Genomic DNA, 19,094 nt, shown 5'->3' on the forward strand with positions numbered 1-19,094 from the left:
CGGGAGCTGGATCCGTTTCTCAGTATGTGCCTGATTCTGTGTTTGAACTGATACTTCCTCTTGATCCGGCACTGAGAGGCTAGAGGGAGGCAGGGTCGGGACAGGAGAGTTTGCCTGTCTCATGCAGCACCCTGCTGGGAAGGGCGCGGGAGCACAGCTGAACAGCAGGGGAGTGGTTCAGGCCTAGACCAGGGCCGCTGTACAGAGCACCGCCAACTGGCCGGCTTAGCATCACAGAGGTTTGTTCTCTTACAGTTCTAGAGACCGAAAGTCTGAAACCAAGGTAGGTAGGAGCTTGCTCCCCATCACCTCCTTGATGCTGGCTGCAGGCAGTCTTTGGCATTCCTTGGCTTCTGCGCACATTCCTCCAGCGTCTGCCCCCATTCACGTGACCTTTCTCCTCTTCGTGTCCCTGTGTTCAAGCCACTGTCCCTGGGTAGGGCTCCCTATAACTGGTGCTTGATTTTTCTCAAATGTAATCTGAGGATAACCTTATCACCTATGTAATAGGACTGCTTCCCCTCACCCCCTGCCCCAGAAACCTCTTATTTAAGAAATACAAACTTCATGCATTTCATAAATAACACTTTAGGAATACAGTGATTCTTCCTGCCGTACCTGCCCTCCCTCCCACGCTCCCACCCTCTTGCTCCTCCCCCAGTACGATTGCTTTGAGAGTTAATGCTTACAGAAGGCTCTAGGACAGTGGCCGGCACAGAGTAGGTGCTCAGCCTTAGTCGTAACGACCGTATTAGAGTCACGACGTGTACAGTGGTATTTTGGTACCAGACAAGGAGTTGCAGTCATGAGAGTGCAGGGGGGAACCTCTCCCCTCAGAAGGTGGGGCGTTCATCTGGGTGTTAGATGGGGATAGGATTCTGTATGCAGTTGAGCACGAGGTGGTGGCAGGGTGGCAGCAGCTTCTGGCAGGCAGCCGTGACGAGCTGGTTGTGTGAAAGGCCCTGCCTGCGCTGTTGGATGAATGCTGAGAAGAGCTGACCTCCTTATCACAACAAGTGATGGAGACAGCTGGAGCTTTAGAAGCGTGTTCCTCGTGGGAGTGGACAGCCTGTGGGGGAGGTGGTTTAACCAGAGGCTGGGAGGTGAGGGTGGGGGATCCGGATTCTAGGAAAGGGGCCTGAGCCTGTGGGGCAAGCAGCTCCTTACAGCTCTATTTATAGAGGTCAACAGCGGGTGGGCGTTGGGTGTAGAGGTGAAGATGCTGCTTGTGCATCCACAGCCACATCCCAGAATGACCCGGTACAGTCCTAGCTCTGCTGCCAGTTCCCGCTTCCCCAGGCCAGCTTCCTGCTGATGTGCACTGGGAAGTAGCAGGTAGTGACGCTTGGACTAAGTTCCTGGCTTTGGCCTGGCTCAGCCCCAGCTGTTGGGTGACATTTGGGGAGTGAACTAGCAGCTGAGAGAACTCTCTTGCTTTCAAATAAAGTAAATTAATAATTTCTTTAAAAAAAACAGCATGCAAGTTTTATTCTTCTGGGCAAGATTATTTTCTTTATTTAAACAAAAATTATAATAAAAATTCATATGCCTACAGTTATTTTCTGGTGCTAATTATTGTAACTCTTGTGAGGTTTTTGTTTTTTGTTTTTTGAAAGATTTACTTGAAAGTCAGAGTTACAGAGAGAGAGGAGAGGCAGAGAGAGAGAGGTCTTCCATCTGCTGGTTCACTCCCCAATTGGCTGCAATGGCCAAAGCTGTGCCAGTCTGAAGCCAGGAGCTCCCTCTCGGTCTTCCCACGCGGGTTCAGGGGCCCAAGGACTTGGGCCATCTTCTGCTTCCCCAGGCCATAGCAGAGAGCTGGATCAGAAGTGGAGTAGCCAGGACTTGAACCAGCGCCCATATGGGATGCTGGCACTGCAGGAGGCCTGCTATGCCACAGCGCTGGTCCTTGTGAGGTTTTATTTAGGCTCTCGAATTGTTGCATTCTCAAGTGAAATCAGTGTGCACTTGATGTGTCCAGGTTCTCGCCAACCATGGTTTTACTTCCTGCCCAGTTCCCAGTCGTGGGCTGCAGAGTTTTGCCTGTGCTGTGCTGTGCTGTGCTGTGCTCAGCTTCCCCTGCTTGCTCTGCTGCCATCAGGTTGCTCTGTCTGGATCTGCTGAACACTGCACCTGTTCCTGGCTTTTGGGACAGTGATCCTAGGCGCCCTGGGTCTCTGTGGTTTTAGGAATTGGGATCCGGTGTTGACATGCCCTCCGTCCTCTCACTACCCAGATTGTCTATGGGAGGACAGCAGCGCAGTGCAGCAGGCTGGGAGGCAGACGGACTGCAACCCCAGCTCTGCTGTTAACCATTGTGTGGCATTTTGCAAGTTACTGAAGTCTTCTGACCGTTTCTTCATCCCTAGAATGGCGTACTAGTAGTCCCTTCCTGTTAGTTTAGAATAAGTCAGTTACTAGGCATTGAAGACTTTCTCGTCCCACCTGTTTCTCTGTCATTCACTGATGCTTACACTGCACTTGCTCCGTGAAACCTTCCTTAACTCTTTGTCCTATTGGTTTCTTCTTCCCCTGAACTGTAACCCAGATGCTGCTCATTTATGTTGTATCATGTTTTTCCTGTTGTTTTTGTTACTTACCCCTTATTGTGGCTTTATTTTCCAAAGTTCCAATTACCTGTGGTAAGCTTCAGTCCAAAAACTTTAAATGGAAAGTTCCAGAAGTAACAGTTCATGTTTCAGCATGATGGAATCACTTACCGTCCCAGTCCATCTCATCCCGGATAGGAATCATCCCTTCGTCCAGCGTATCTTGGTCATCTTGGTTGCCTGTTGCAGGATGGCAGTGCCCTGTCCAAAGAGCCTGTGTTTTACTTAGTAAGAGCCCAGTAGCACAGGAGAGGTGATACTGGCAATTCAGAGCCAAAGAGAAGCCATAAAATCCCCTTTTTGGAGGTGAAAGGGTGAAAGTGCTCAACTTAATGAATGCCGAAGACCATGTGCCTAAGACTTGTGGTAAGAACAAACCTGTGTATGAACTTGTGAAGAAGCAAAGAGAAATTTGTGCTAGTTTTGCTGTGGTGCCTCCAGCTGCAAAAGCTGTGGCCGTAATACGTAAGTGCTTAGTTAAGAGGAAAAGGTCAGTTAACAATGACCGAGACTGCTCCAGCTCAGAAAGTGAATTTGTTAGATAAGATAGAGACTTCCAAACCCTGGATAGGCAGGGCCTGCACTACACCCCTCATAAGCAGGAAGCAGCTACAGAAAAGATGATTCAATGTCCATCAGCATCCCTTAGGATTCAGGGAATGGAGTCTCTCAGGGGGGAATGAATGTAGGCATGCATGCAAGTTAAAAATGATTGGGTTTGTGAACCAGAAGACCACGCCCCTGTGTGACCTCATGCCCCTACCTGGCCACACCTGAGCTCCCACCAGCCAATCAGGTTAATTTGGAAGTGGATTAAAAGCCTGAGGCACAGTGTGCCTGCCCCTTCTTTTCCCTGGCCTCTTGCCAGTACAGGGCTGGCTGTAGCCCTGCGCCTCCAGGGTGCGTGGCCTTTGGGCCGCCCCGCGCCATGCTTCCTGGCCTAGATGCTCCTCCATGTGGCTGGTTCCTGGTACTCAGTATGAATCCAGATTTACCTCTTTTAGACAGGGCCCTCACTCTCCTATGCATTTCTCTCACTGAATAAAAGCTTAAAATGTAAAAAAAAAAAAAAAAAAAAAAAAAAAGTCATTAAGTGCCCACATGGCAGATGTAGGTTTGGGTTGTATCCTTGGTTTCAGGTAGTATCCTTGGTAGAGGACAGACCTTGAGGATAAGGGGACCGCTGCACCGATAACAGGAGGGTTACTCTGCAGGATTCTCACCGTTGGTTTCTTTTCAGATTCTCGAGTCAGAGGATGGTTCTTGTTGGACTCTTATCTTCCTACCTTTTTTCTCACTGTTGCGTATCTGCTTTCAATATGGCTGGGCAACAAATCCATGAAGAACAGACCTGCTCTTTCCCTCAGGGGCATCCTCACCTTGTATAACCTCGGGATCACTCTTCTCTCCGCGTACATGCTGGCAGAGGTAAGTGCTCGTGGAGTCCAGTGACTGACTTGTAGCCACAATCGCATCGCCTACCAAAGTCTCCAATAGTTGCTATTGCTACTGTTCTTTAAGACCTCAAGAATTTGTTCTAGCATTTGACATTTTTTTTTCCCCTTAAGATTGATTTGAAAGGCAAAGTGAGATCTTCCATCCACTGGTTCACTCCCAAAATAGCTGCTATGGGAGGGGCTAAGCCAGGACTAAACCAGGAGCCCAGAGCTTCTTCCAGGTCACCCATGTGGGTGCGGGGCTGAAGCACTCATGCCATCCTCCACTGCTTTCCCAGGGAGCTGGATTGGAAGTGGAGCAGCCAGGTCTTGAGCTGGTGGCCTTCTGGGATGCCAACATCCCAGGCAGTAGCTGTATGTGCTATGCCACGATGCCAGCCCCCAATATTTCTTCAAGTCCTTGAAGTCCCTTGTTTCTAACTTGGACTTTGTTCATCCCGTTTTAGATCTGTGTCTTTAGTCCTTAACCTAGTTATAATTTAGAATCACAATTCAGATCTGAAGGGATCTCTAAAGATTGTGTTCTTTTCTTTCACATGATGACACGGAGGCTTAGGAAAGTTGCATAATTTGGCTGAGAACAAGCAGTGATTGAGTCACGGTACTTATAGTTACCTTCAACGTCAAATGTCGCTCGTGTGACTGAAGTACAAGTGTGCACGTTCCCTTTAGTGCTCCGCACGCCTTTGGAGCTGACAGTGGCACAGCAGTGTCTCAGGGCTGACTCCCAGAGCTCAGGCTGACACCCCAGCCCAGCGCTGGCTGCCCGTGAGCTCTGGGAGCAGGCGGTGATTGTCCTGCCTCTGTAACAGAAGTTACTTCCTTGTGATGCAAGAAGAAACGGAAACATTACATAAACTTACCCTAGGGGGAAAAAGGAAACAAGAAGTTAGGATAAAATAATTGATATAAAGTATAAGTGGCCAATAATGTATTCCTGTATTCCTGGCTTAATTAATAGAAATTAAATTCTTGCCTTAAAATAGGATCTTCAAAAAGCTCATGTGAAAGATGGAGTATGAAAAAGCTATCTGTGGGTTTCAATGGTGGTTTGCACCAAAATAAACTTGTCTTTTTTTTTTTTTCCACATTTTGAGATACCCTGGGGTAGGTCCTCACCGAGTTTATTCTGCGCATTGCTGCAGTGTGCACCATTCTAATCATGGTTACTATCCATTTCTCTTAAGTGGCTGGAATGCAGCTCTGACCATAAAATTTCAGGCATCCGGAATGCAGGGCAGGTTGGGGAGCAGAAATAGAATTTGGGGATTAGGAAAGCCATGCTGACAACTCCAAGATCCTGTCTCAAGGGTGCTCACTCATTGAGCAACTCAGATGGTTTTTCTTTTGGGCTCACTAGATGAGATTTGCAGGGTGGGAATTTATGGGGTTAGTTTCTCTTCATAGCAAAGGGCAAGACACTTGCTGCATCAGAAGGGCCAGCCTGAATGCTGGCCACGTCATCAGCTCTGCTGTCGGCTTGGGTGGCGTTTTGGTAGAGTGGTCGGGAGACGTGAGTTCGAGTCTCAGCTCTGCCACTTGGAGTAATTTTAGAACACTTACTTAGGCTTTCTGAACCTTACCCATTAGGTAGATAAGACAGTATTTATCCTACTTAACTCTTGAGCGAGTTGTGAGGATTAGTGGATGCTGCATTGCCAACACTTAGTTCTCTCTAAGTGCTGTCAACTGTGCAAAACCCTGAAGGTACCAAATGGCTAAGACATGGCTTCTGCACCCGAAGGGCTCCCAGACTGGCACACAGTAGGTGGTTTTGTAAAGTGCAAGTGGAATATTAGTTACCGTCCACAGGGACGGCAGTTCAGGTTTCAAACAACCCGGTGGAACGTGTGTTTTCTGGTGATGACAGCTTCATGCTGAGCCCCTTCCCTGCTTCCACTGTCCACATCTCCTCTCAGACTTCTGTGAGCCTCAGTTCAAAATCACTGTCATTGATGGCTGACTGTAACTGTTTTCAGAGCCGACTTCAGAGTATTTCCTGTGATACTCAGAGTACTTAATAGAATCTAGTCAAGTGATTGATAACTTGTTTGTTTGTACCAAGAAGTTTCTGCAGTGATTGCCTTCTTTCGCTAAGTATGTATTGAGTTGCTCCACTGTGTCAGGTTCTAGTATAGATTCTAGAACACAGCCTTTGCCCTGTGGGAGAAGAGTGATGGGCTGGCAGTGGGCCAGGCATCCCTGGGGAGGTGGCGTTTGAGCTGTGACTGAAGGAGCCAGTAGACACAGGGGAGAATGGGTCAGGATAAGATGGAGAGAAGATACAGTGCCTGGAGCCTTGGGAAGCATCTAGCTTGTACTCCGTGTAAAGTTTCTGGAGGATTTTAATGAGGGGAGTGACGTTGGGGTCCCTTTTGAGTAGATCACGCTGGCTGCTCTATAGAAAATGGATTACAAGTGTGAGTAGGGAGCACATGCAGAAGCTGTCTCCACTTGGAGAGATCACAGTAATGTAGGCCATAGAGGTAGCAGCTTGGATTAAGGCAGTGGAGATGGGGAGAAGCTGATGTACTCTGGGTACATGTTGGAATGATTTTATCGCCAGCTCTCTAGCCCAGTTCTGTTTCACGGCATAATTTCCTTTTTTTTGACAGGCAGAGTGGGTAGTGAGAGAGACAGAGAGAAAGTCTTCCTTTTTGCTGTTGGTTCACCCTTCAATGGCTGGCGCGCTATGGCCGGCGCACCCCGCTGATCCGAAGCCAGGAGCCAGGTGCTTCTCCTGGTCTCCCATGCAGGTGCAGGGCCCAAGCACTTGGGCCATCCTCCACTGCACTCCTGGGCCACAGCAGAGAGCTGGCCTGGAAGAGGGGCAACCGGGACAGAATCCGGCGCCCCGACCGGGACTAGAAACTGGTGTGCCGGCGCCGCAAGGTGGAGGATTAGCCTAGTGAGCCGCGGCGGCGGCCGATTTCCTCTTCTTCAACACAGTTTGGGTGGCTCCCATGCCTACCCCTTTAAGCACTTAGGAACAGTCCAGGGCAAGCAAATAGAGAGTTTCCTCTGGCTTGGCTGCCTGATTCTGTGTTCAGCTGCTGACTTGTCAGGTAGTTGTGCATAGGTGCCACAGGACAGCCTGGACAAATGTGACTAAAGCAAGAAATGTCTTGGGAAACAGAATAGTCCCTGTCGCTCCACACGCAGGGGTTACTCTGTGACATTGTTGGCTTGCAGAATAGAGGACCCCTAACTACAAAATGTGGCCACACCACAGAGATGTTCAATTAATTCTTACATACAAATTTAAACAGCTTTCTCAGTTTGAAAAGCATACCAGTGCACTAAAACTGACATGCCCTTTAAGGTACCCCCAGACCCTGGTTCCCAGCTGAGCAAGAGCACAAAGCCCCTGGGACGAATGAGGGCGATGACCTGACTGAGTTGATCCCAGGTCCCATCAGGGAAACCCAGTATATTCTTCTTTCAGTGGATATATTTTTCCCAATACTGACAGCTGTGTTAGAAAGAAATATCGGGATAGTAAAGATAAAGGTTGTAAAACATTAAAAAGGATGCATTACTAAATAACATTTACAGTGTTTGGTTCATGAACTCCCAGTCCTTCCTTGCTGTGTACACGTGGGTTAGCAGGTCTGTACCTTCCCTCACCCAGCTCTCAGGTAGCAGAAAAACCAGGCCTTAGGCCTGTCGAGCCTTATGTAATTATGTTCTAGAATTTTAAATTTGTACAGGGAGAGAACTTTTATGCAGTGTTCAGCAAAGAATTAAAGTGCTCACATCTCAAAATATGAAAACAACATTAAGTGGTGAGTTGGGAAGGCTGAATTCTGCCATGATTACCATGTTTTCTACACTGAGCAATCGTTTACAACTCAGTATCTGGACACGTAACTAGGTGCCAAGCCTTGGGCAAGGAACTGTAGATAGTAAGGATGAGCAGAGAGGGGCACCGATTTTTATGGAGTGTTTTTTTTTTTTTAAAGAGTAAAGGGGAAGAAAGATAAGCATTTATCAATTAACCTGACACATTATGTGATTGCCAAGTAGCATAAATACACTGAAGAACATGGTTTGTTTCTTAGCTGTTTTTTTTCACATCTGTAATTTGTATTTAAAAACCTCCATTTTGTGAAATACAATTTATATGTAAACCCAAATAAGATTTTTAGTGTAGCTTTCTTACATGTGTTTACATTCAGTTCTAAATTTCACTGGTGGGAACAGGCGACTAGATAATTCCTTAGATCAAATCTTGTTAACTGAAGTGATAGCTGGATTCTGTGACTTTAGGTTGATAGACAGAAGTGAAACACATTAGGAGTATAACCACCGATGGCAATTCCTTAGCAGGAATTGAACACCTTGATAATGGGTCTGTGAGGACAGAATCAGGTCAGACTGATTGAGACGTCTCTGTGCACACTGCGAATGCATGCCAGTCAGCAGCGGTGTGAATGGGAAATGCTTGTGCTGGTTTTTAATTTTTCCCTTTTTGGTTCTTTGGCAGCTCATTCTTTCCAGCTGGGAAGGAGGCTACAACTTACAGTGTCAAGATCTTGCCAGTGCAGGGGACGCTGACGTCCGGGTGAGCCATCTGAAGCAAATTGTCCACAGCCATCCCTCACTGAGGGGAGAGCAGGATTTTCCTTCCTGTCCTGGCAGAAATCTGTCCCAAAGGTGTTGTCCAAGGGTCCGTCTGCAGGGGGCAGTGTGGGCAAAGCAAGGCCCATCCTGGTCAGGGATGCCTCTGCAAAATGGAGCGAGTATGGGAGACCATGGGAGACCTCTGTCCTGTTTGTCTTCAGGCTATACTGACCGGGGGGGGGGGGGGTAACTTGCAGACCATGTTTATAGTACAATACTTTTTGTGCAAGGAATTATATGAATAAGTATATTTAAAAAAAAAAAAGTGGCAGTATAAACCCAAAGCCAATACAAAATAGTTCCTTTGAGGGAAGGGAAGACAGAAGTGGGTCTTTCTCCATAAATACTAAGAAAAACAGAATGTACTACTTCATTGCTGTGAGAGCTCTCTAAAGTGGCCTGTGTGTGGGTGACATGCCATCCAAAGAATCATTCCAAATGACTTTTATATCAGTGGGGATACCCAGTCAAAATAATTGTGATTTATTGTGATTGCTAGTATCATTTCAGCTGTAACTGACTTCTAAAAGATGGGCTTTTTGTTTTCACATAACCATGAAGTCATTATCTAATAATTCCTATAATATTCTGCATTCTGCCATCCCCTCAAAAGTGATAGGAAATGAAATTGATGGAACTAGATTAGAATTACTGAAAGTCCCAGAAGGTCAGTGTTAGATACACAGGGTTTGTTATATCTGCTTTTCCATGCATTAGTGGATATATGAAAATTTCTGTAATTAACAAGCTTGGATTATTAACGAGGGACAGTATAAACCACTTAACTAAAATATTTATTAATATGTACAATTGGAAAACATCTTCAAAGCTATGATATCAAGCAAGATAATTCAGTTTCTCTCTACCCCTCTTATTTCTGATGCATTACCACAGAGCAGTGGCTGTAGTACGTCTGACTTATTATTTCTAAAGGTTAATGATGCCATCAGACACTAAGGTGTTGCCACCATACCCTGTGATTATCTTCCTGGGAGGTAGATGAGAAAGTGGATTACTCTAATTTCAAGGTTCCTCTTGTCAACATTGCCAAAAATATCGTATGTTCAGATGATGTTAGTTTAGGGCGCAATGTTTTTAGGACTAAGGAACTAAGGACTTAGAAGGGACAGGAAGGAGTAATCACGACCCATTCTGAGTATGGATGAAGACTATCCTGCTCCATAATCTTTTCGTCACGGACTGTCCGTGGGTAGTACATGATGTGTAAGAGGCAAACACATATATACAGTAGAGGAACAGAAACATGACAGTAGCACAATGAACAGTGACCTCCTGTGGAGGGAGACTTTGCCTCCCAGCAATTGGCCCCTGTTGATAAATCCCTCACACCAACCACATTATGATGGTTATTGATTATGGAGGTATGAAGTAACTTGGGAGTATAAATGAAATCATTGAATTTGTGAAAGGAGAGAGCTAGGTCCAGTTCCACTCCAAGTGGCAGTTCAGGGAGTGGTTGATAGAGGATGACCAGAAAACGCCAGGCCTGAGTGGGGGATGCGAGTTGGATGCAGGGAACACTTGGGGGACAGTAAACAGCCACCCTTGGAGCTCACAGGATGCCCTGGTGGGGATGTCCTTCTGCCAAGCCCCTGAAAAACCTTGTACTCAAGCATCGGGGACTTAGGCCTGTAGGTGCAGAAGAGGAACTAGGAAAGATTGGACTGCTTAGGGTGAGGAACTGGAGGCAAGGTCACCAGGCAAGTGGCTCTTGTGGCGGTGAGAGAAGGAAATGCACCCCGGTGCACGCGCACAGCAGAGAGAGCTTCGAGGTCGGGCGGCATGAGGAACACTTTGGTTTCTCACCATGTTTTCCATCTTTAATTTTTTTGCAGGTAGCCAAGGTACTGTGGTGGTACTACTTTTCCAAATTAGTGGAGTTCCTGGACACAATTTTCTTTGTTCTGCGGAAAAAAACGAGTCAGATCACTTTCCTCCATGTCTATCATCACGCCTCTATGTTTAACATCTGGTGGTGTGTTTTGAACTGGATACCGTGCGGACAGAGTAAGTTACCTTGTTCATCTTTTAGTTCTGAGGAATAAGTCTTAGGAGACCACAGCGGGTCTCAGCCGTGACGGTCACAGCATGCAGGTGGCGGGCGAGGCCTCATCGGGGCCAGGGCTGTTTAGCATCTGGTCGTCGAATAGCAAAATCAGGAGACAACCTGAAACCTTAAAAGGACTCTCATGCGTTAGATGTAGAACACATCCTTCCATGGGGCTGGTTGGCTCCTGTGCAACTGTGACACATGTGAGTCACCTTGACGGCTGGGGCTTCACCCTCTGAAAAGTTAAGGTTATATCCCTGTGTGACCCATCAGAATGATAATTTTAAGATTTATTTGAAAGAGTGGAGAGGCAGAGAGGTCTTCCATCTGCTGGGTCACTCCCCAGCTGGCCACAGTGTCTGGAGCTGTGCCAATCCGAAGCCAGGAGCAGGGGCCCAAGGCCTTGGGCCACCTTCTGCTTTCCCAGGCCAAAGCAGAGTTGGATCGGAAGTGGAGCAGCCGGGTCTCAAACTGGCATCCATATGGGATGTTGGCACTGCAGGCAGCGGCTTTACCCACTATGCCCCAGAGTGATGATTTTTCAGTGCTGTAATTGTTTGAAGTACCCCATACTTCCCATTGTAGTTCTCAGTACAAACAGCTCACGGAAGGGCCAGCATTGTGGTGTTAGGGAAAAGCCACCACCTGTGATGCCAGAAGTCACACATGGATGTGGACTTGTGTCCTGGCTGCTCCGCTTCCCTTCCAGCTGCTTGCCAGGAGCCTGGGAAAAGCAGGGGCCCCTGCACCCACGTGGGAAACCTGGATGAAGCTCCAGGCCCAGCGCTGGTCGTTGTGGGCATCTGGGAAGTGAACCAGCAGATAGAAGATCTGTCTGAAGTTTATGGAAATGGAATTAAGATAAATTTTGATGCCAAAAAACTTGAAATCCATGCATATGAGGGGTCAAGAAGTTCACAGAAAGGGCATCTGAAAAAACTATGCATGGTTTCCAACTTCTTGTTCCAAAAATAAACTTATTTCAATGCTGCTTTTCAATCAACTGTCTGAAGTACTTGGACATTTTTCACTACCCAGTGCACTCATTCATATTACAGAGTTTGCATGAAACAATATAAGCCTTAGCACTGTATGACATATTTGGGTATATTTCAAAATCCTGTTTAACTTTGACGAAAAGCTGATGCTGGTTCTCACTGCCCTGACTTCACATCTCCCAGCAGGACAGTTATGGCCTGCAGCTTGGGAAGCATTGGGCCAGAGAGAACAGTACTCTCCATCTGAACCCAAGAATTTGAAAACAGTCTGTGAAAAAGCCAAAGTGATCTTTGTTCAGGGTTTAGCTTTACCTAGAGATAATAGAAAAATGACAGTAATATTTGGACTACAGATGCTGCACTTACAATGGGGTCACTTCCCAGTAAACCCATAAGTGGAAATTTTGTAGTTCAAAAATGCATTGAATGCACCCAAGGTGCACAACCAGAGCCTTGGGGTTACCCTTGGGGCCACGACCACAGAGTGCTATCCCAGGAAAGATCCAGGTCCCACAGCCCAAACACAGGCTACTGGATGTGTATCACTCTCACCACTGTTAGGCTGGGCACTGTGTGTACCAGTGACTACGAAGGTACAGATGAAGAGGGAAACTGCTGGGGGTGCAGTGATGATGAGTCATAAGGACGACCATACCAATGTCAAGGGGAAGTCAAGGTTAAGGGTTTTTACAGTTGTCATCTGACCGTGCATTAGAATTCACTTAAATCACCCCTATGTAAAGACACACGGTCCTGTGAAGTAAATACTAGGTGACAGTTTGAGTAACGTAAAAAGCATCAACAATAATGGTATTTATTAATTGATGGATATGAAAACCTAAATATCAGCTGGTACCCTGAAACTATGAGATTTTCAAAAAGTTTATTTTGGTGCAAAATTAATTAAAATCATGAACATAAGGGTTCTTCAGAAAGTCTGAAAACATTCATGGATCTCAAACTTTGGATTGTACTTTCCACTGGCTTTCTCAAGTAACCTCATATACCTTCAAGTGCTGGAATAGCTTATTCCAGCCTGTGTTTAAGAATTTACTGTATGAATAATATTGTACCTTTTCTTAGTGATTCGCATTTATCCATCTAGGTCTCTATTGCAGTATTAGAACTTAATTAGCTGCATATGCACAGTGCTTTTTAACTCATGGCATTATTAAATGTAACTACATGTAAATAAGAGGTGGACTTATTTTTAGGTGAGAAAGCAAAAATTTAAAGTATTGTAACCAAGGGGACATAGCTACATGGTCCTCTGAGACAGACGGCTCCCAGCCTAGCCAAGGCTAACGCTTGTACAGCATTCACTGTGAGTGCAGCACTGTTCTGAGTGGGTTCTTGGGTTGCTGTAATTCTCAGAACTTCGACACGTCACCTCCTAGAGCTAAATCCTTTTGACCCTTACCCAACATGGAACATAACTTTTGCTCCTTAGTTTCCTGAAATGCCCTCTGCCCACGTTGACAGCCCAGGGGCTGGGCCTTTTCTCTGATTGGTCACTGTCTCCAGCGACTCCTGCTCCCTCTGTCCTTCCCTGGTGATGCACCTCACTGTGAAGAGCAGTGTTTTTCCTTCCAAGCACCCTGTCCAGCCACATAGAGAAGGCTCCCTGTATGCAGCTACAGCAAAGCCAGCTCTTTGAGAGGGCATCTGCCACCAGCTCGAAGATTAGCGGATGGTAATGACAGTGTAAAGCTTGTTAAGTGAGGAATTACCTGCTCGCTTGGTGCTCTGGATCCTTGAGTAGGGGCACAGTAACCAGGTGGAGTTGATCTGTGAGTTTCGTTCTGTGATTGCCCCACAGTTGTGATCTTCATTCGTGCCTAGGAAGACTCTCCCCTGCAAACGAGAGTGCACAGTCCTACTTTCCAGGGTGGCCATTCTCACACTGTACTTTCCTAGGTTTCTTTGGACCAACACTGAACAGTTTCATCCACATTCTAATGTACTCCTACTATGGACTTTCTGTGTTTCCGTCCATGCACAAGTATCTCTGGTGGAAGAAATACCTCACACAGGCTCAGCTGGTAAGTTGCCCCAACACACACCCCTTTAGGGCTTGGAGGAAGGAAAGAAATCTCCATCTCTGTAGAAATCAGAAGCGTGTTTTTCTCTAAAAATGGCCTTTTAAGAATTAAACTTGATGTTTTAAAATGTCCTTTGTAGATGCAGTTAGCATATAATAGGAAGTTCCTTGTTTTAACTTGCACATTAATTTAAAAAGTATATTTTGAATCATTTTCAGCAAAATAATCTTCAACATAAGAAAATGGATGGGCAATCTTAGATGCTTCCTAACATAATTTAATCAAAGTTTCTAGATAGTGGGGCTTCTTTAGCGTTTTGTTTCTGAAAGAGGCTGATTTCAAACATAACATGTGCCTGTGGTTTCTGTGTGGTCGGCCTCCAGCTCACGGGGCTGCCCTCTCTGCCACCCCCAGGTGCAGTTTGTGCTCACCATCACGCACACCATGAGTGCCGTCGTGAAGCCCTGTGGCTTCCCCTTCGGGTGTCTCATCTTCCAGTCCTCTTACATGATGACCCTGGTCATCCTCTTCTTAAACTTCTATGTTCAGGTACGTGAGCTGCAAATAGTCTGTGGTAAAACAGATTATCAACAAGCAAGCACTACCACAATATTTAAATGGAAATAACCAGAGGTATTTGTAAAGTCAAAATTGCATTCCTAACCTTTCTGCCACATCCTCCTCCTCAATGGATTACCTTGGTTCGTAGTCTAGCAGATATTCTATGAAATACTTTTCATTGCATGCATGTACAATTTTATCAAAACTATCAGTAGGCTCTATACACAGTTCTGTTTGCAGCACCCAGCTACCGAAGTCTGGCAAGTCAGGCAAAGTTTATATGTGAATACAGGGGCTTGTGGAACTTACTAGTTAAGAACTGTTCCCATAGCACCTGTTTTGATCGACTCACTGCTGGAACAAACCCGGTACCAGAGAGTTGCACTTTTTCTTAACTGACAATTTAAGTGTAAGAGAACTCCAGACTGCAGTTTCAAAGCTCTTCTGTTACACAAGCACCGGCAGGCCTCAGCTGGCTGTAGATGTAGATTTCTCTCCTTTGTGGACTGGGGAATTGGGAAGCTGCATTAGGAGAGAGAACTCACATTTTGAAATTGCATCCAATAGTGCTTCTCAGACCAACAGGAAGTACCTCTCCTTTGCTAGTTTTCGTTTGTATAAAATCACCCTGGGTCAACTTTCAGCAAAGGACAACTGTGGGTACTGTTGGCAGCTTTCCAGATCTGTCTTTCTGAAAGTGGACGGGCTAGGCTTTGCCTTTGGTAAGCATTCCTTTGATGCAGCCCGAGGGTTACAGGCCAGCTGAGGGAGTCGTGGTGGGGCCGGCGTTAAACCTGAAGTGAAGCACAGAGCCCCACAAGTGCCGGCAAGCGCATTCAGAGCTGGGCCCTGCGTGCTCGTTCAAGCTGAGTCTTTGTCCTGGAGTTGAGTAGGGAACGTCTGTCTTGATCCGGCCCGATACCCTTGCTTTTAAAAAGTTGAGAGATCAGGTATTTTGGCAGAATAGGAAGGGTATACCAAAACCTAGTCAAGCCAGAGTCCCACATAGAAAAGCATAATTCAGATGAAAAAGTACTGTTTTTAAACACTGTTCGGTCTCCAAGTGAGAGCTACTGCAGTTCCGTAATATACAACCTTTCACTGAAATTCATGTGTTTGTTACCCTGTTTGTATCTTTAATTACAAACATGAATTCTATGCCCTATACATTTATGTACTGTTTTAATTATTGCTAACTAAAGAACCCTTTTTTTCCCCTTTTTCTTCTCAAAATATTCACATCTAATAGACATACCAAAAAAAGCCAAGGAAGAAAGATACGCAAGAGCCACCTGCAGGAAAAGAAGTCAAGAATGGTTTTTCCAAAGCCTTTTTCACGGCAGCTAACGGTGTGATGGACAAGAAAGCACAGTAAAAGTAGAGTAGCAGAAGCCTTCCCAGCACACTAGCCTAACAGATTTCGCTTGTTTTAAAGCAAAGACTGAAATTACCAGTTATATATGTTTTAGCATAAACTAATTTCTTGGCGTTTATAAATCATTTGTACCAGAATGTATTACTAGATTGCGGTTGGGTTAATCTGTTAGCTGAATGCTTTGGTCAGCACTGCCGTGATGCTGACTCTGTAGACCTCAGAACAGGTGCAGCTTCCACCACACAGACACGAAGCCGGGACACACGCGGCACTGTTTTATACGGCACATCTTCAAATAAAGAGTTTTGTTCAGATTAAAACGTTGAAAACAAAATGTTAATTCTAAACACAGGGTATGTTCTAATCTACATGAAGCAATAATTGCCAGTGCACAAAGTAATCAGTCCATTTGTTCCTTTAGGAATTAATCCCAGAATATATTAAAATAGGATCATAAACAGAAGAGAAAATAGAACAGAACATCTGTGTTAAGCCAGAGTCTTGTCTGTCGAATTCCTTCAGCTACTCCTGATTCCAAACCTCAGAGACGTGGTAATGAAATTTGTAATTTCTTTTCAAGATTCGTGATTTTAAGAAGAAAACTTCTGCCAACTCCTCATAACTCAGGGGCCTTGAATAGGAGTTGTTCCTCAGTGTTAGTCTGGTTTCCTTCATTATTCATATAGCCACGTCTGCCTCCCTCGTCGGTTAGGCAAGGCTAGTAAAGACACCAGGCCCCAGACTGGGAGCCCCACTGAGATCTGGCTGCCAGTGGCCACAGTGAACAGGACTGGGGTCTACTCCGCCCTTCTACTTAGAGTGTGCACACCTGGATTATTTGCAAGTCAGAATTAACAGCAGTGGGGATAAAATTGACACTGAATTTGTCAGCCATTTCTTGTGAGCCTGCTTCCGAATATTATCCCAGAGACCTACTATCAGCCTCTGCAGGTTGAGGTTTCGCACACCGTGGGCTGGTGCTGAGCCCCAGTGAGCAGGCCCGTCCCTGCTCAGAATCCTGAGCTATGAGAAGCACAAAAGCATTAATGAGTATTTCCTCTTTTCCCCAGAGGAGGACAGTTACTTACTGTTAAACTGTACCAAGACTGGAAGCGATATTTTCTGAAGCTTTGAGGAAGAGAAAACAAAACTTGCCAGTGTTAACTTTGATTCATGAAAGGCATTTCACCATTGCCCTAGCATATTACAGTGCAGAAGGCCTTTCTGTCCCCTTTTTCCCTTTGCCCCCACCCCCGAGTGGTAATTCTAAAATGATTTTCTCTGTTAAACCAGTGAACGCTGGCTTTTTAAGCTTTTATTTCATGTAAGCTCCCAAGATTCTGGCCTGTGTTCCGGAAGATGCCTAACACTTGCTGTCGTCTTCCAGGTCAGCGCAGGGTATACTGTGACCTCCTCGGGGTTTGTGGGCTGGGCCAGACCTGTTGAACACACATCTCCCTGTCTGATGCCCACTTCCTCTTTCTAAAATGGCCTTGCTCTAGGGTGCCCAGTCTCTACTCCATCACCTCCTGTGTTCAAAGTTTTGTTCTCTCCCAGAAATTAATTTTAAAACAAGATGTGACTATTCACAAATCGGACTAGAGATAAAGTCTTTTGGAGAAACTGAACTCCAGTTCAGTAGTGGGCCTTCAGTCTATCACCAGCATGCACCCCAGGCCAACAGGAGACTTAGAAGGCAGACATCACTGGTCATTGTTCAATGAGGCCCACAGCCTTACCTGTCGTCAGGAGGTTTCGGAGCAAGGGGCAGCCTTCAGCTAACTGACCCGAGTCAGCCAGCTGTTAAGTACTTGACAGCCTGAAACCCTCACATCAAAGTGGGACACTCTTGCGTTAGCTTGAAAGCATAAACTACCCCGGATTTAATTAGGGGTTTCAGGATGCTGTTTCCGATGTGTTCTTTAATTCTAGTAAAGCTTAAGACACTGGGAGCCTTAAACCACTCAAGGGCTGATTAAAAGGTACACTGAGCTCTGAAAGCCACAAATGTTGAATCAGGTACGAACATCTCAACCTGTTGCCTTGTGTTAGAACTTCAAAAAAATGAAATTTCCACTTCGTGATCTTCGTAAGACAAAACTATATAAAAATTGAGATCTTTATAATCTGTTCATGGGAAAAAAAATGGAAGCTGTTTTCCCAAATCTCCTCTGAGTGACAACACTTAATGTTCTACCGTGTATCTATTAGTAATCTCCCCAATTTGTACACTAACAGTGTATTTACCAAATGGAATTAAACGTAGAGGAGACGGTCCTCCTCATTTCAGAGAGGTGCTGCCTACTTTTATTTAAGGCAAGATGGTACTGTGACGGGGCAGCCTTTTCTACCTAAGACCATTCTAATTCTGCTATTACCATGCAGTTTTAACATTTCGGGGGCTTCCTTATTTGGAAAATGAGGATTTTTTTTTTTTAAATAGTGAAGAACACAGTATCATGATTGGGTAGACAGGGAGGCAGGAGAAGCCATTTTTCTTTGTAGATAAAAAGCATTCTGTATAATTGTATAATAAACTGATTTTTACACAAAAGCAAAGCATGTCACAATTTTTCTTACTTGGTTCAAGTAAGTTGTGTGCCTGATATTCTAAATGACCTATCAGGGATTTTCACAAACAATAAAGCAACGTCTTAACAATTTTAGCTGTTTCATTCTTCATTTCAAAGAGCAATGAGCATTATTTAGTATTCATATACCAGGTTATGCTATTTCAGAAAACGGTGATTCAGAAGAATGTAAGACAAGTGAGGTAAGCAGAGGATGCAAAGGCTGTAACAAATACTAGCTAGAATAACCCAGAGAATACTGGATTGATTTGAGGAGAAAATACTAGGCAAAGGTAATTGTGCAGTGTCTGAGACCTGGGCCTCCCCAGCTGGGCAGAGCAGTGGCCATCACAGCTGGGGAGTGGGGCTGTAAGTGAGCCGAGTAGGCAGAAGTCAAGGGCATGGGGCAGGACCACAGGTGGCCATTTTGTCACCGTGGAGAGTTTCACATGCAATATTAAGGATACACAGACACAGGTTCCTGGGAAAATGACCAAGAATGTGCTTAGCCTGGTTAGGAAGTTGCACAGATTCCTGGGTAGCAGTAGGCATGGAGCAGGATATATTAAGGAAAGGGAATGAGGGGTGCCATTTCGCCTGACTGGGAGCTAATTCAGGCTTTACAGAGCCTGCTGAGGGCAGAGCAAGACGTTCCAGCGGTTGTAGCCCCATGGAGAAGTTGAACAGCTCCTTGTGCGCCAGGCCACCTTCTCAAGAGCTAAGAATGCCAGCTGGAATCCTTGGTTTATAGAATAGTAATATTAATAATAAAAACTCACCGAAGAAGG

General features: G+C 45.6%; 1 protein-coding gene across 1 annotated transcript in view; it reads left to right on the forward strand.

Annotated features, from left to right (window-relative positions):
• ELOVL2 (ELOVL fatty acid elongase 2) overlaps window positions 1–18,397 on the forward strand; it is a 61,303-nt gene extending 42,906 nt beyond the window's left edge. Inside the window, exons 3-8 of the mRNA XM_002714176.6 lie at window positions 3,850–4,037; window positions 8,553–8,630; window positions 10,546–10,717; window positions 13,676–13,800; window positions 14,215–14,349; window positions 15,611–18,397. Coding sequence (XP_002714222.1) covers window positions 3,850–4,037; window positions 8,553–8,630; window positions 10,546–10,717; window positions 13,676–13,800; window positions 14,215–14,349; window positions 15,611–15,736 — 824 coding nt within the window. The 3' untranslated portion in view covers window positions 15,737–18,397. The remainder of the gene's footprint in view (window positions 1–3,849; window positions 4,038–8,552; window positions 8,631–10,545; window positions 10,718–13,675; window positions 13,801–14,214; window positions 14,350–15,610) is intronic.
• The last annotated feature ends 697 nt before the right edge of the window (window positions 18,398–19,094 follow it).

This window comes from Oryctolagus cuniculus, chromosome 5 (assembly GCF_051225735.1).
Source record: "Oryctolagus cuniculus isolate XC-2025 breed Fujian yellow rabbit chromosome 5, ASM5122573v1, whole genome shotgun sequence".
NCBI lineage: Eukaryota > Metazoa > Chordata > Mammalia > Lagomorpha > Leporidae > Oryctolagus > Oryctolagus cuniculus.